The sequence below is a fragment of the Podarcis tiliguerta genome (genome assembly GCF_965153285.1).
Source record: "Podarcis tiliguerta genome assembly, chromosome: 6".
Taxonomy (NCBI): Eukaryota; Metazoa; Chordata; class Lepidosauria; order Squamata; family Lacertidae; genus Podarcis; species Podarcis tiliguerta.
In genome coordinates, this window is record NC_139539.1 from 81,812,688 (window position 1) to 81,830,935 (window position 18,248).

Below are 18,248 nucleotides of genomic sequence, written 5' to 3' on the forward strand. Positions count from 1 at the left end.
ATATTTTCTCGTGGGTTTTTTTAAAAAAGGAACAGCATACAAAAGCTTCCCTGCTTGGCAGTAATTCTTACTCGCCACAGGCAATTAGGCCTGGGTATGTGGAGCCCACTGTTGCCATTTCCCAGTGCTCTACAGTTCACTGCATCCTGAAAACTAAACAGAGGAAAGAGGCGAATTGAACACAAGAACCTTTCCATATTAGGGCAGCTCCATGTGTTAAAAACCTGTGCCAAATCCCCAAGTAAAAATACCAGTGGAAAACACTAGGCTGGCATCAGTCATAATTAGGATGAGCTTTTGCCAATCTGCTCGGGTAGCTCAAATGAAAATTTAAGCAACAGAAAGCAATTTCCACCATTAGACAACTATCAAAACAACAAACCTCTAAGGTCTACCGCTATTCTTCTAGCCAGCTGCGTTTACGGTACCCAAGTGCCAAAACAATCAAAACCTTTCCACTATTTTCTGCACCTTTAGTACTGTTTTCTCCCCTACAGAATACTTTACTTATACCTCCAGGTTCTTTATTGTTGCCAAGTGATTTACAAGACCATTTGCTATTTTTTATCGCCCAAACAGGTGCTTATAATATTGTTTTTCTCTTAGCCTATTTTGCATGTAAACAGAAAGCCTGCTCTCTCTTTTAAACAAGTCGCAACGCCGGTAGGGGGATAATACATTTTCTTTTGTAAAGACAGTTTGTACTTTACAGCCATGTGCATAAGAACCTAAAAATACAACGTGTACCTTGCTGAGGTCAGCCCAAAAGCTCCAGCATTGCTCAGCCAGAAACCCTAGGAGGCTCACAAACAGAGGAAGATGGAGAGAGCTAGCCCTTTGAGGCTCATTTCTACCCTCTTTTTAGTCAAAGGTGCACTGCCTCCGATGTGATTTTAGCCCTAACAGTCATTAACAGACATACCCTCTATGAATCTGAGTAATCCTTTTAAAAGCTATTCGGGCTAGTAGTCATCACCACATTTATTGGGAATTCCCTAAGTGAATTTGCAATGTACCCTTTCCAGCAACTATTATGGATTGATAGTAGTTTGCCCATTTAAGTCACAGAACCCTTGCCCTCCTTATGCGGAATGTTCACTTTCCAGAGTGAAATATTGTTCACATGAGCTATCTGAAGATACCCTTCAACAACGTTGTTTCTGTCCCAAGTACCTACTCTGATCCCCTCCCTGTCCAGCTACTTAGCAGACAGAGGCATTACACAGTCTGCAAAAGAAAGACTAACAGTGTGATACAAAGTCAAGATCTCCAGAGATAAAAGGATCGGGATTCAGCGGTTCGTGGACTTTCAGGGCTGAGCCAGGGCTCAGCTGGGACTGTGATGTGGTAGATGTCCCTCACTCTGGCTCAGCCAGCAGAATTTACACTGGTGTAAGTACCACCAATGGGGAGGCGGGTGGCGCTGTGGGTTAGGACTTGCTGATCAGAAGGTCGGCGGTTCGAATCCCCACAACGGGATGAGCTCCCGTTGCTCGGTCCCTGCTCCTGCCAACCTAGCAGTTCAAAAGCACATCAAAGTACAAGTAGATAAATAGGTACCGCTCTGGCGGGGAGGTAAACGCCGTTTCCATGCGCTGCTCTGGTTCGCCAGAAGTGGCTTAATCATGCTGGCCACATGACCCAGAAGCTGTACTCCGGCTCCCTCCGTCAATAAAGTGAGATGAGTGCCGCAACCCCAGAGTCGGTCACGACTGGACCTAATGGTCAGGGGTCCCTTTACCCTTTACCTTTAAGTACCTCCAAAAGAGGTACTCCAATATATATGTGGGCTGTCCCTGGATCAAATGACTCTTCTTTAAGTTCTCAAAACTCTTAACCTAGCTCAAGGTTGTCGTCTGAATTAGCCTGATGTTCAACTGAGAATCAATCGCAGCCAGTCCATCATTTGAAAAATAAGACTTTAGAGCCGTCTTGTGCAAAAATGGCAACTAGACATTCCGTTTTGGCGACAGCAGCCTTGGTTTAAGGAACCATTTGGCATCTAGCTTACATATCTGAGTTTCTAACACTGGTTGTGGCAGGGACAGGATGAGGCAAGCAGAGACTTAGACCTATTCTAAACTACTTTCGTTTCAGTACAAGACCTAGCAACCCAAAAGAAAAAAGGTGGGGCAAGTTAAATCCCTGAATAAAGGTAACTTAGGCTTGCTTTGGCTGCCTCTATTCATGTCTGCACATATCCCTGTACATGCAGTTTTCTCTCGATGTCATTTCTTCCCTTCTATATCACTAACATGTGTATTAGAAAAGTGGGAGAAGGATCATATATGTATTTTGCTTTTGCATATCCAAAATAAAAGCAAATGGCCATTCATCACCTGCCCTAAACTAAGGAGTAACCAACATATACTACAGATGTGCAACTTCACGTGAGATAATTCATTTGTGCATTTGCATCTGAGGATTGTAAAAAAAAAAAAAAAAGGTTAACCAGTTAATAGTTCAGGATTGTTTAAGATGACTTGTCCCTAAATGTTGGTTCAGCTTCCCCTAAATGTTGGTACCATATATATATATATATATATATATATATATATATATATCTGTCAAGGTAGATGCTGAATAAATGGCTCAGGCTTCACACAGGCAAAGTATCGAATATCCATTGCAAAGATTTTCATCTCTGTGGCAAGCCTTGCCTTGGTATCACCACGGGCAACAAAATGTCAATATCTGAGTGTGGGAACTTGCAGAAGGTCAAGTCTCGCATTTACTGGTGCCGAGTGGGGGAAGATAAAAGACCACAGCACAAAACACAATTATGAGCACATTAGCTCTGTTAAACCAAATGGAGCTTAAAGTGTGCATAAAGAGCCAATTTTCAAAGGGCAGCAAAGTCACACACACCTGGCAAGCCCCCAGCCCCTTCTTAGCAAGATGTCCCTTCGACACGATGTTTGTCTAGTTATGTAGCTCCTGAATTTGGATTGGGTATAGACCCACTGTAATATCAAAGAGAAAATTGCTTTGAAAAGGTTACATCCGTAGGAAAACAGAGCTTGTAAAAGGAAAGATAAACATGAACATCTACTAATTAACGGTGCAATCCTCCAACCATGTTAAGCTAATCCATCGTTTTTCATTGTATGCTCTGGAGATATCAGGACACAATTTCTATTTAACGCCAGGATTATTTTTTCCAGGCAGAACTCACCGGAAATCGGCTCTGCCGCCTCTTTGGTGGGCGCCACTGCCATTATAAGAGAACGAGGGAGGCATTCATGGTGAGTTTGGGCACTTCTATTTCTACAAAACCAGCACTACTTATTGGCAAGTAACTGAGCAAGCCCAGTGTGAAGAGGGATTCATACTGTCCCCTCCCAAGCCCCACCTGTGAGGGGATCTTGACCTTCATGGGTCCACTTAGGATGCTCTGGCTAGATAAATGATTCCATAGTCCCATCAATTTGACACCCATTCCCTTGCAGCCTGTGACAGGAGTGCAGGATCCATTTGGGGAGTTGCCTGAAGCTCCAAACTTCAACCAACACAGCCACCATTAATGGTCAACCCACAGCATTTGGAGCATCCTGCTGCCTCCATCTCTTGGATATGTCCCTCTCAGGCACCCAGTCATTTTTTCTTCTCCTTACAGCTCCTGTTTCTCCACCTCCATGGAGGTTATTTGGCCCAAGGTTCCGACAGAAAGTCAATAACAAGCAGCAGCCAAAGGCAACCATGAAAACACACCACAGGGGAGACAACACACAAATCCGAGCCAATCGAGGTGCTCCACAAAAGTAAAGCATGGTTAGCGACAGTACCACTTCCCCAATAAGCAATGTCTGGGTGGATTGCAGTACCTGCCTATCCAAAAATGCCCTATAGAGGTTGGAATTGGACTTGTGCAGGAGCCAGTGTGGTGTAGTGGTTAAGAGCGGTAGATTCGTAATCTAAGGAACCGGGTTCGCATCTCCGCTCCTCCACATGCAGCTGCTGGGTGACCTTGGGCCAGTCACACTTCTCTGAAGTCCCTCAGCCCCACTCACCCCACAGAGTGTTTGTTGTGGGGGAGGAAGGGAAAGGAGAATGTTAGCTGCTTTGAGACTCCTTCGGGTAGTGATAAAGCGGGATATCAAATCCAAACTCTTCTTCTGTGACAGGAGAAATCTCAAGAAAGCTCCCTCAGCTGATGCTTTCTGGGGACTTCATCTATCACAGTGTCCCTCTGATTTATTGTAAGTCTCCTGGCTGGCCTGTCTCTTGACTTCTTCCTGTTGATTTTTCATTGCAGGAGGCAGACCATCTTGCTATGTTTGGGGAGCTATTTTCTCTGCAGAAGAAAACCTTGCATGCTCACAATCAAACCCTAGTGAGCTTCAGAGTTCACCTGGGACACTTCACAGACTCAGGAACCCTCATTGCACTCCTGCTTGTACAGAATATGACCTAAAATCCATTCCAGACTCTCTTACATCTGCAGCCTGATCAAATGTAGTGCTCCAATTCCCTTTCTGGGAAGTTCATTAAGAATTACTGCCGTTGTCACTGACAAATGCCAGCTAAACGTCTAACAAACACAGTTAGAAATGGCTTAATATATTCACGGTAAAATAATTGGGGTAGGGTTGTTGTTTTTTTTGTTATACTGACTATTAGAACCAAAAGAGCAATTTTAATGAAGTGCAAGTATATTCCCACAATGACACCAATTGTGTAGGAGAGCTATTTATACATACCCCTTGGGGTTTAGCACTCACGGCATTAGGTGGAAGGTGATCGCTGCTCATTATCTTATCGTTCTAGCAACAGAATTGTATTTCCGACCTCAAATCATCATCCTGTCACATACTGGAAATGGAATATCTGGGATAGGATGGCTGATCATTATAAGCTACTCAATTAGGTGGGAGCAATATAGCCCAAATCTGCACCGAAGGCATACGCCATAGATCACAATAGGATTTCCAGTCAATGTTCTTCTGCTCTTTCTTCTCTTAGCAATTAGCTTGAACCAAACTTAAGCATCCAGTTCACTTGAAAGTAAGTTCTTCTTCCTACAGCTTGGCAGCAGTAAATCTCACTGAAGTGGACTCCTTTTGGAAATGAAACATTGTCCAGACCCATAAAAATGTTGTTCAAATTTTACTAGCAGAACTCTTTAAAATAAAACGGAATACATCAAAGGATAAATCCAAAATAGCCATGCAAGGTCTTGTGCTGTCCAGCACAAGCTCGGCATCTTAGAAATAAAAGAAAATTCTGAAACTTCAAACTGTGTCTCTCCCCCATTCCAGCCTCCATTGGGCTTAAGCTATACAGCTGGAGAGCCATTTACATGTATTGTTCTCCCTGTAGCATTCAGAGACACTAAAAACACCACACCTTTGGAGATGGTGAATTTGCAACCCAATACCTTCTTCACATGATCAGCACAGAGTAGAAAAACAATCAACAGGTAACCATTAACTAGTTGCAGCTCAGAGAGAGCTCTTCTTGTTTTCAATGTTGCCTCATGGAAAATCACCATGTTTACACTATTTCACCAAGACAAATTTCAACATTCTCATTTCAGTGTCAATTAAACCATCTATACTTAACAACCTGTGGCCCTGCAGATGTTGTTGGATTCCAACTCCCAGCAGACCTGACAGCACAGCCAATGATTGGGGAGGGTGGAGCAACATCTGGTTTGAAACCCCTGTTCTAAAAAATGCACACCTGATCTACTGAGTGAGCAAAGTATTCAATAGCCCTATGTATTATGGGCTGGAAATTACATCCTTAAAGCATATGTGCCCAACTGAAAAGTCTGCTGGTAAAATATGTTCGTAACTCACAAAAACAACCTTGCCAAAGCTAAATTCTTTCAGTTGTCCTCACACCAGTTTTGCACTTTGTTCTGTTTAAAACGCTATTCTTTACTGAAATGTGCTCAGTTATGTACTTGCTAATAGCCAAATGTAGTCACACACACAAATATGAATTTGGTAGAACTGAAGAAGCCCCTCTTTCCACACCCCAAAATACTCTATAAGCTGCTCTTGTTCATTACACTGCAATTCTGAACACTTAGTTGGGAGCAATCAAATTCAACTTAGCCTGGTTTTCTTCCAGGTAAGTAAGCACAGCATTATGTTGCAAAATGCTGAGCTCAGGGCAAGCTCTTCCTATAGCCCTCCTAGCTTACACAGGCCTCCTAGCTCTTGCTCCTGTTCCCCCCTTTTCCCAGGCTTTCTCATAACAAAAGAATGAACGCCACCATATCTCAGCACTAGAACACACTATCCAAGGTATATCAGTTGGTTCTCCAAGCTGCGTGGCTCTCCTTAAAGTCTTGTAGTTTTGCCACATCTAATTTGTTCTGATAACATGAACCACACAATACCACTGAGTGAGAAATATTTTTTAAGTAACTCGGACTGATGAGCTGCTTAACTTTACTATAATAGTACAGTTATTTATAAAAATTTCAACAAGGGCAAATCTGGTCACATGCAGTGTGTAGAGAAGGTATGGGCAATTTGCCTACACTTCTAAGCAATACGGGGGGGGGGGGTCTTGGCCAGTATGGCTCCCCATACTTTCCACATACCCACCCAAAAAACCAAAGTTTTAGAGTGTTATTATTAGGTTGCAAGCACCCTTTCTGCCCATCTTCCCTTCTCCTCTTCACATAGGAAAATCCAGTGGGAAGCTTCTCACTGTTCTGTGTGTAAATGCCAGAGGTATCAAAATAATTTGACCAGCCTGGGTATTATGCCCTTTGACTTTCTGGATGGGGAATGCATTTCCCCCTCTGCCTCAGACAACAAAGCATTTGAGGTCCCCCAAATCACAGCTGAAACTTCTCCACACCACATTTAATTGTGTAGGTATGAACAAAGACACCTGCTTCTTGGGAGAAAAGCAATGACAAACCTAGACAGCATCTTAAAAAGCAGAGACATCACCTTGCCAACAAAGTTAAAGCTATGGTTTTCCCAGTAGTGATGTATGGAAGTGAGAGCTGGACCATAAAGAAAGCTGATCGCCGAAGAATTGATGCTTTTGAATTATGGTGCTGGAGGAGACTCTTGAGAGTCCCATGGACTGCAAGAAGATCAAACCTATCCATTCTGAAGGAAATCAGCCTTAAGTGCTCACTGGAAGGACAGATCGTGAAGCTGAGGCTCCAATGCTTTGGCCACCTCATGAGAAGAAAAGACTCCCTGGAAAAGACCCTGATGTTGGGAAAGATTGAGGGCACAAGGAGAAGGGGACGACAAAGGACGAGATGGCTGGATAGTGTTCTTGAAGCTACCAGAATGAGTTTGACCAAACTGCGGGAGGCAGTGGAAGACAGGAGTGCCTGGCGTGCTCTGGTCCATGGGGTCACGAAAAGTCAGACACGACTAAACAACAACAACATGAGCAAAGAGTCCCCAGGAAAGCATGAACCAAGGGTTATTGGACAGCTCCAAGCAGGTACCACTAGATGACGTGTGCACCCTGTAGCATCTGTGCTATGATCAGTTCCACATTAGTGGAACCAGTCCACTTATCAATTCCCAACTCTCACCCTACTGCCAAATGGCCCACACAGACAAGTAAGTCCTTAGCACAAAGAGAAGATTATTAATATAGCGTCATAATGTGCATTACACTTTAGAAAGCAACAGGGAAAACAGTGAAGGCAGAAGGCAGAGGAACACGGAACAAATGTGAGAAATGAATATTGTATTCTATTTACAGCAGCCCACAGAGAGCGACTGGAGCAATTCTATATCCACGTGCGCACATGATCCTTTACAAGAGGTGCAGAAAGGCATCATATTTGCCAGTGACACATTTGTGTTATCATTCTCCAAATAAATCAGTGTTGGCCAAAGCACAGCAAAAGAGTTGTCTGCCTCTCGAGGGACCACTAGGTTATGCAATCCTTCTTCATTAAATATTTCCTATCAGTGAGGGCTGACAGTTTCTATGGCAATGTAACCAAAAATTTCCCCAAGAGCAATAATGTTTCTATGAAAATATGTACACACTAGTCATCCACATAAGTGCTAATGTCACTGCAAAAAACAAAAAGTGATTTACCTAATTGGCACAGTCTTTTGCAATTCAGATCTGTGAACTCTCTTTCATTCTCCATTTAAGCTAAAATGCCAACTGAATATTTTCAATTTCTGCTTAAGATAATGAACCATTGTAGCTATTTCAAGCATAGGAAGTCAGACGTTCCCATAAATACCAACCAAAGTATTTCAAGGAGAAAATATGTAATTTTCTTCTGATTCCCTAGAGATACTCTAGTCTAGTTCATCCATGGCAGCTCCACAAAAGGTTCATGCTTCCCAAATTCTGCTTCCATCTCTCAATAGCAGCAGATACAAAAACTTTCTGCATGAAAGGGGAGACTTACGCAGGAGCCATGGGCACACAAGAAAAGCTCCTGCACAATTTATGTGTGCCATCACCCTTGAAAGTATCATATTTTTTGCTCTATTATACACACTTTTTCCCTCCTAAAAAGTAAGGGAAAATGTGTGTGCGTCTTATGGAGCGAATGCAGGCTGCACAGCTATCCCAGAAGCCAGAACAGCAAGAGGGATTGCTGCTTTCACTGCGTAGTGATCCCTCTTGCTGTTCTGGCTTCTGAGATTCAGAATAGTTTTTTTCTTGTTTTCCTCCTCCAAAAACTAGGTGCGTCTTGTGGTTGGTGCATCTTATAGAGCGAAAAATATGGTGCTGATCACTTGTTGATGGGGAAAAGTTGGTGCCCATCTTGGCTCTTCTCCTTGGACTTGAAACTAGACTCGTAACCACACCTGGAAGTTTGAAAACATTATTGAGCAAAGCACTAAATGCTGTTTATCTTCCTGTCGCAGTGGTACCTATTTATCTACTTGCACTGGCATGCTTTCGAACTGCTAGATTGGCAGGAGCTGGGACAGAGCAACGGGAGCTCACCCCCTCATGGGGATTACCGAACCGCCGACCTTCTGATCGGCAAGCCCAAGAAGTTCAGTGGTTTAGACCACAGTGCCACCCATGCTATAGTGTCCCAACATAGGACGACAGGCTACAAGTAGGTGACGCATGGTGGAGTACAATGAGACAACACTAAGCATAGCCAAGATGTTGATGCAACACTAGGAATGTCCCCCCTTCTTTGGAAGAGCAGGACAGGGACATCCATTTGCGTGGTCCATGTCCTGAGCCCAGGACTAGGCAAGCAAACAACTCTTCCTCTGCAGAGGCCGCTTCTGTGATGCAGGTTTGCAGCAGGGCTGATGCTGCCATGACCTTGGAGACAGATGGCTCAATGCTAGACCTTTACCCAGAAGCCTCACCAGGAAGGGAGGCCACCCTGTTGACAGGGGGAGAAGCCAGATGCAACTCCACATTGGGAGACATCAGGCTTCGGATATCCTGTGCCATGTGAGCTGAGCGCTCCTCTGACACCCTGCTAGGCCCCACCCTGGGATCCAAGTCTCTTCCACCCAGTCCACTGGGATACTCTTCTAAGTCAAACTATTCCTGGGATCCTAGTTTCTCATTCCCCAGACCCTATCTGTGACCATCAGACCTTGGGTCATCCTCCTGCAGACCCAGAAGCCAATCAGGGCTGGCAAAAGTGTCAACCAATCAAGAGGGAGTGGAAGGTTAGCACCTGAGAGCTAAACTGTCAGATAGGACTTGGTTAGAGCCTGGATAGGATTTATAGGGCTAAGAAATAGCTCGGCTAGGGATTAGCTTGGGTGGTTAGGGAGTTGCTAGGCAGGGCAATTCAGTTTATTTCCCTGAAGGGAAGTAAAAGATCCTGGAAGGGGCTGTAAGTGCTTTACTGGCCTAGTAGAACAAATAGCCATTCTAGGAGGAATTAGTTTAATCAGAAATAAGGTCTGAAGCAGACATTTTAATTAAGGTTCTTTGTTTCTTCTGTAAAGTGTTTGTCTTATTTTTTTGGAGTTGTATGCTCCGATTATTATTATTTTATTAAGAATATTACAGTGATTTAAAGTAAAAGAGAAAATACATAAAGAATTTAAAAGGTAGAGGAAAACAACAGTAACCACGTGACAATAAAAGTTAATTAAGATTACAGAACTGTATAATATATATGTAAATGGATGAACTTATTGTTTCCCTCAAGTATACATTGATTCATGGGTCACCATGGTTTCAATAAATACGTTCCAACATCATCTGAGCCCGGCCTTGGCTGGGGAGGGCGGGGTATAAATAAAAATTATTATTATTATTATTATTATTATTATTATTATTATTATTATTATTAATATATAAATATATAACCTTGGTCTGAAAGTGATCTGTTCATGGGTTACAAGAGTTGTCGTCTATTCTATCCATTGATCAAAAGAGGCCATATTTTTGTCCTTTCAGTATGTCATTATCAATCACTTGTAAAGTGATTCTGACTGAAACAAAATGTTGTGCCTTAGCAGAATAACCATTAAACTTTAACCCTGATCAATTATGTTTAAATAGAATTCCAGTTTTGTTTGCAAACATGCCCCATCCTTATTTTGATCCTCTGTTTCAGGAATGGATATCACATGTTTCCCTTTCATATTATTAAGGATCTTTACTGCTGAATATTAGCAGACACTACTGCATAGAGGGGACGTGGGTGGCGCTGTGGGTTAAACCACAGAGCCTAGGGCTTGCCGATCAGAAGGTCGGCAGTTCGAACCCCCGCGATGGGGTGAGCTCCCGTTGCTCGGTCCCTGCTCCTGACAACCTAGCAGTTCAAAAGCACGTCAAAGTGCAAGTAGATAAATAGGTACCACTTCGGCAGGAAGGTAAACAGCATTTCTGTGTGTTGCTCTGCTTTGCCAGAAAGCGGCTTAGTCATGCTGGCCACATGACCCGGAAGCTGTACGCCGGCTCCCTCGGTCAGTAAAGCGAGATGAGCACTGCAACCCCAGAGTCGTCTGCGATTGGACCTAACGGTCAGGGGTTTCTTTACCTTTACTGCATAGAGAGAAATACAGACCTCTGCAGTGATACTGACAGGGAGTGTCTAAACTTTAAAGCATCCAGTGGGAACCCATTTTTTCCCAGCGAAAGCCATATTCCCTTGGGGGAATCGGTCAGGGACTACATAGCAGCCGTAGGCAAAGCCAGAACCAATGACAACATTCTTTTAGATTAACTAATCCAGAATTAAGACCACTTTGCTTCAGTGGTAAACATCAAATTAGCATTGCCAATTCCAGGCAGATGGAAGGAAACTCCATTTGGATTGATGGCTTTGCAAATAAGCACACCTTTTTCTCTACCCAAATATATCTGCTGTTCTTGAAAGCCAGTGAAAGGAATTCCTTTCATAACAGAGACAAACATAGCAGAACCCTACCTATTTGTTCTTGGCTTCAGAAAAGACTTCTATTCTCCCAGGCAAATAATAAGGGTGGGAAGGGGAGCAAAAAGGAATCAATTTCTTTGTAGCAAATAAAATGCTGCCCCTTCCACTTGTTCTGAAGCCGTGTAGAAATGTGTTTTGTTGTGAGGGAGAGGGCTAGTGAACACATGCTAAAACACAAGGAAAAAGAAAGGGGGAAATGGACAGGAAGAAATGAACTTTGGTGGGATGGAAGCTTCAGAAAGGAACTGCATAAATTGAGGCTGGAGTTGCATGTGGCCTCTGGGTCACAATTTACCCACCTATGCACTGCATCACCAAAAAAGATGGCAGTATTACATTCTTGTTCAAAGAAATAACCTTACTAAATTTTACTCCAATCTATACACCTCCCGCAACTCATCTGAGCAGGAAATTAAAAATTTCCTAGCAGGACTGACCATGCCAACATTAACTGCAGAAGAGCAAGAATTCGTGAAGAGTCCTGTCACCCCAGAGGAAATAGAGATGGTCCTCAAAAACCTGAAACCACACAAAGCTCCATGCCTGGATGGTTTTACAGCAAAATTCTACAAGAAATTCAAAGAAATCCTTATACTGTACATGACCCACATTATCATAGGGGCCTCCATCCTGAAAACTTGGACCTCCTCCAAAATAGTCTCTACTCCCAAGCCTCTGAAAGATAGCCTCAAAACAGAATCATACCGTCCAATCTCACTGATAAATCAAGACTACAAGATATCCACATCAATCTTGGCTAACTGACTAAAAAGCTTCCTACACAAATTGATAGCCCCAGACCAGGCTGGCTTTGTCCCTGGTTGCAACATAACAGACTCCATTAGGAAGTTGCAGAATCTGGTTGAACACAGCAAAACAACCAAACTCCCACTGACAATCATGTCCTTAAAGCCTTTGATTGTTTGGAATGGAAATACTGCACCTAATAGAGGTATTAGCCACCATGAAATTTGGCCCCAACTTCTTACAAATCCTTAAACTTAGCCACCTGTGGTTTAACTAGCCATCAAGGGGAGCAGCAGAAGTACCCATTCTCTCATCGCTGAAACAGAGTAGCAGTAAGCACACAGATGTGTGCTGCATAGTATTGCTCAATTAGGCCAGCACTTCCCTACCTTTGGTCCTTCGATTCTGTTAAACTACAAGTCCCATCATACCTGACAATTGGACCATGCTGGCTGCGGCCAATGGGAGTTGTAGTTCAACAACAACTGGTGAGCCAAGGTCGAGAAAAGCTGGATTCAGCAATACAGTGTGGCCAAGTACTGATTTACATATACATATTCATTGATTGATAATGGGAGCAAAAAGCATCAATTTGCACATGCATGGATAGAGTATTCATATCAGCTCACATCATAAATACTTTTTTGTGTGATGTCTGCTTATACATTCTGATGCAAATGATATGGCGATGAGTAACCTAGTGAAATGCATGTGGAAACCAGATGCAAGAACAAGTTCATATGAGGTTATAAAAACTTCACAATAGCACAGGAGTGATATGCACCTATCAAACATGAACCATCCATTTAACATCACTGAAAATCAATGTTCCCATGAAACAAACTAAGGCTACAATCCTAACCCTACTTACTTGAGAGTTAAGCCCCGTTGAATTCACGAGGACTTACTTCCGAGTCAACATGATTATGATTGCAGCCTTATTTCTGAAAAGAATATTTCAAAGTAGGTGTGGTAGCAGCCAAGTATTGTCTCTGGAAGCCTCAGTAGGCTTCGAGATGCAGAGTTGAGTGGATTTATTTCTGGAGAAGGATGATAGGGCAGCAGTAGACTAGGGCTGGATCTAGACACGTAAAAAAAAAATGTTTCAGGGAAACACATTCTAAACTTCCTAAAGGGAAATCACGTTGGCCAAAGATGGGGCTCAACAGCGCCATCCAGTGTCACAGTGTTATAACGCATCTAAACATTTTTTCTTTACCCATGTAGCGGAGTCCTAGATGTTTAGGAAAATGAGGTTCAGGTTCATAACTGGCATCTCCTGTTAGAAGATTCAAATAGCAAAATATATTAAAGGCCTCCGCCAGAGATTCTGGAGAGCCGCTGCCAATCAGGGTTTACAATACTGGAGTGGATGGGCAAATGGCCTGATCTGGTACAAGGCAGTTTCTAGTGTTCTTAAGTTCAGGGCAAGGCATGCTACAGAAAACTCATTAGGATGCACAAACAGGTGCAAACACGGCACTGTCACAGCTATTTATAAGGACTGGTTTGCTCATCTGCCTTCTTTTTCTTTTTCATAAGCATATGAAATTGCTGGACGAAAACTCATCACATTACATCTTAATTACCTGAACTTGCAATTTGACCAACAGATGTGCCCCAAGTGGACATACCACAGTGGCCCCCATTTCAGCTCAACAATTACAGTAGTCCAAATCTCTGCTCTGAGGTATTGGCTAGGCAATTTTAGCAAATTAAATGCTATGTGCTTCTGTACAATAGTGCACCAACGCCTGTGATCTTCAGAAAGTGTCCTTTACTGAAGCATCTTGTTTTGAGAAGAAGCGCTGCTTGATAAATCTAGCACGGAGTGTACAAGAATCCACTGGTGTCACTTTCACGCTACAACTTAAACAAAACACTATGAACACCTATAAAGACTCCTTAAAATCAGCAGTGCTTCCTTTCTTTAACTTTCATTTGCCAGCAATCAGTTTTAATGATGCAGCCAGAACCATATGTGCACTTTTTACAACAAAAGTGGTTTGCCGACCATAAAAATGGTAGGCGTGAGAGAGCCATGTTGGCCTCCCTTAGAAAGAGCTCTTCCGTTTAATGGCAAACAATTTGCTTTTATCTCTTCAATACTCCTGTTCCCTCACTTAGAGCCAAGAGACATAGCTGCTCCTGCTCCTGATTCATGTCTTTTCTGCCCCTCTTCCTCATAATATCTAACTTAAAACATTGTATGACGCAGCGGCATCACCAGGGATCCACAAATTTTGTCTCGCCTGGGTAGCCAACTCAAAACATTTTTTTTTCCAGAAACACAAGGAAGACCAGGAACAATTCCTTGCTCCCCTCTGCAGCTCAGAGCTCAGAGTTTCAAAAAAAGGATCTCTATAGTATCAGTTGTTTTACAACAACCAACATATTTGGGATGGTCTTAAATCATTCGCATTCCCACCAGCAGTCAGAGGTTAAGGAACTGCAATACCTGACAAACTTGGCCAAGTGGCACAGGCAACTCTACAATTTCGTGGTTCTGTGCTGAGATTCCTGCATTGCAGGGGGTTGGACCAGATTTCTAAAAAGTCCTTGGGGTCCCTTCTAACTTCGAGATTCCACTTACCATATACAGAGTGGTCTCTCCCTCTCTTTTTAATTTAGCTATGCGATTGGACTTCAAAACTGCCTCTCAGGCTGCAAACCTATACCCACATACCTGGGAGTAAGTCTCATTGTACATAATGGGACTTCCATCCAAGGAGATATTTTATAGGATCGTACTGATAGTAACACAATTTGCTTTCTGGTTTGCTTTAATTCTGATGCACATTTTCTCCCTTTTATTATTTTATTCCATCTTACATAAAATATAAACGAAAAGGTAAAATTGGGGGGGGGGGGTCAGAGAGATCTGCTGCACAAGTTTTGGGGACAGTATCTTGGTTTTCCATCTTGCTTGGTTAGGAATATTCTCTGATTGTACACAGATGCAATAGTGCTGGATTTCATGTATCAGTCAGGTCAGGGGTGGGATTAGATGTTCTTTCTAGTGCCATGACTCTCGGACATATTCCACTCAGGCAAAAAAGGAATCCATGCAGGTTTCAAGGAACACTGGCAAGATTGTTCACAATCAGCATTCACCAAGACATTTCCCCCCCATTCTGAATTTCAGTGATCACTGTAAAAAGATTCCACCACAGCACAGCATTCATAGGATATCTAATTAACACCTGAGGCAAGGTAGCTCAGCCCCATCAGGGAAAGTAGGCAAGAAGAATCCATTCTTAAAATATGGGTCCTGGAGAAAGATATTCTTGCGATCAATACCATTTCTTTTTTAAGACCCTAAGGAGAAATTTGCAAGGGACTCGGCACACCTGAGTGCTGCAGGACTGCTGGAGCAAAACAGGTGTGGACTTTATCATCCACTTGGCAGAAGACCACTGATGCCCTGTATAAGAGCAGGATGAGCTTTAAAAGACAGAAGCTTGTAAAATGGACTTTTCGTTTTTAGAAATTTCTCACAACCTGGCCAGAAGAGCACCCACCAACCTGAGGTCGGGATTCACCATCAGCGCAATGTGGAAGAATACATCATGTTTTTAGAAGTGCATAGCAATCTGAGCTGACAAGCATCAATCACCGTGTCATATATGGAAGCAATGCATTTATTATTAGACATCTCTCCCAATATAAGGGGCACGTGATACAGAAGGAGCAATGCTCAACAAGGGCAGTGGGCTTCAGATGGCACAAGCTGATGGAGAGAGAAAGGGAGAGGGAGAAGGGGGAAAATCACTGCTAGTAGTTTCATCCTTTCCTCAAAAGGGAAAGCCAGCCTGGGTAAACACTTCAGGGATCTCACACACATCAGAGGCAGATAATCTCCTGCGTGAATTGGGAAGTATTGATGGGCATGTTTGCATCCTCAGACATAAGGTAAAGGTACAGACATACATCATGAAGGGTGGTAGGAAATGTAGCGTCCACAGATTAGGAAGAAGAATAGTGTGGGATAACAGCGCTATCACACTGCCGGGCTCTGTGTGTGTGTGTGTGTATGTGTGTGTGTGTGTAGACATACACACAGACACACAACAGCAGTAGGCTAGACTTTACACGGGTCTGCAAGACGGGCACAAATGCTTGTGCGCGCACGGAAGAGTAACAGGTACAAAGGGCTGGCGCGGGCTCAAGTGACACTGAAATGCCGTGGGCAACTTCGAGGAGCTGATAAACATCAGGGCGCCGCCGCCAGCCTAAGGAAATAAACCCCCTCAGCAAGAACACGCGAGCCGTTATGCCTATGCACGAGAAACGTGCGGGTGCAGCTGCGGGCACGCATGCAAGCCCTCGCACGTAGGGACAGACGGAGTTGCAAGAGGAACGCTGCATCCCAGCCTCATTGCATCTCCAGGCGATGCGTGCTGCAAACAAAGGGCAAAAGTCAACAGGGGCATCTTCCTCGTTTGGAGGAACATCCCCTCGGAGCAGCCTCCCTTCCACCTCTCCCCCAACTCACCTGTCGTCGTTCTGCCATCCCTGATCGCCCAGCAACAAATCCCGGAACCTGTACCTCGGAGGAAGCGGGGGGACCTCGCTCTCCAAATCCACCATCCTGCCTTTAGGAGAGAGGGAAATAAACCCTCCAGGCTGCAAGGTACCACCAGCAGAAGCAGCAGCCAGCAAGCAGACAAGACGGCGGCAGCAGCGACGCGTTTGGAGCCGAGAGAGGAGAGGAGGCGCCGCCGGCGGTGCGGGGCTCTATCTTTTCCCCACAGGTGAGGCTGTAACTCCCCGCCACCTGCTGCGCGAGAGACCCTCCCCCTCCTCCAGCTCCCCCGCCCGGGCGTCTGAAATCGCAACAGGAGGCAAAGTAGGAGGGGGAGAAGCGCGCGCGCGCGCTCCCGCGTGCGTCTCAGCCAACCGGGCAGCGCCTTCCGAGGCACGCGCAGCTCCTTCCAGCCGACAACAAAAGGCTCGCCTTGCTAGCTCCTATCCTCTGCCAGCACATCCCCAGCCAGCCATGCAAATGCCGTTTGGAGATGCCGCTGAGAGCGCAGCCAATCGGCGACCGCCCGGGTGGGGAAGCGGAGGTCGGTGACGTCGGCGGGAACCTCGGCCCGTCCACCAATAGCGAGCCTCGCTTCGTTAGCCGAAGGAGGACAGAGGGGGGTTTCCTCGCGCAGGCCAGGACTGAGCAAAGTGGCTGGGGGAGAAGCAGCCGGTTAGCGGGTCTGAAAGATGCGCTCGGGATAAACCTGCATCCAGTTCCATTAAGTTCTTTGAGATTATTCCCAAATTAATGAGTTTGCAGGGGGGTTTTTCCTCTCCTCTCAAACTGGATTTGCTCGTAGGATCATAGAACTGTAGAGTTGGAAGGAATATCGGGGGTCAGTCCAACCACAAGCAATGCAGGAATCTCAATATTCATGGCAGGTGACCATCCAACCTCTGCTTTAAAATCTCCAAGGAGATGTCCACCACCTCCCGAGGGAATCCGCTTCACTGTCGAACAGCTCCTCCTGTCAGAAAGTTCTTCCTGATGTTTAGTCAAAATCTCCTTTCTGCTGTGCCTTGAACAGTAGCTTCCCCAGCAGAAATATGTGCATTTCTTTGCCTCTGTTACAAATGATTCTTCTGGAAAACGAGTTGCTGCTGCGAGCCATACAGTCATTTTGAAATTCAAGTCAAAACTCAACTACTTAGACGTTTACATGTTTCTACGTACAATTCAATGATCCTTAAATAAAGAACTGTTTAATTTCCCTAATGCAAAATTCCAGGATATAGGAAACATATGGGGAAGGAAATCATTGTGCCTTGTGCCAGTTTCTGCAATAAAGTATATTTCACTTTATCTGCTTACACAGTAACCAATGTTCTAAATTAAGGATTCTCTGGTTGTCAAGAACTATTGCTGTTTTCCCTTAAGGAGCAAAGGCAATTTAATAACAGGGGTTACCGTATTTTTTGCACCATAACACTCACTTTTTTCCTCCTAGAAAGCAAGGGGAAATGTCTGTGCGTGTTATGGAGGGAATGCCTATGAGTGGTGAGGGGGATCTGCTGCAGTCGTGAGCAGAGGATCCATGGTTCCCCTTCCTTCCCTCCTCCGTGGCTCGCTTTGAAACAGCAAAGCAGGAGAAGAGCCACTGAGTGGGGAGGAGAGAGGGACAGAGAGCCTGCTTCT

The 18,248-nt window shown here is 44.3% G+C and overlaps 1 protein-coding gene across 8 annotated transcripts in view; it reads right to left on the reverse strand.

The window, feature by feature from the left end:
- KCNT2 (potassium sodium-activated channel subfamily T member 2) overlaps nt 1–17,129 on the reverse strand; it is a 232,982-nt gene extending 215,853 nt beyond the window's left edge. For 4 of the 8 annotated variants that reach the window (XM_083445286.1, XM_083445282.1, XM_083445283.1 and 1 more), the window contains exon 1: nt 16,578–17,127. In XM_083445286.1, the coding sequence (XP_083301412.1) occupies nt 16,578–16,672 (95 nt within the window). In that variant the 5' untranslated portion in view covers nt 16,673–17,127. Of the gene's footprint in view, nt 1–16,577 lie in introns of all 8 variants that reach the window. The other 4 variants (XM_083445287.1, XM_083445284.1, XM_083445285.1 and 1 more) reach the window with 2 other exon arrangements.
- Nucleotides 17,130–18,248: the final 1,119 nt, after the last annotated feature.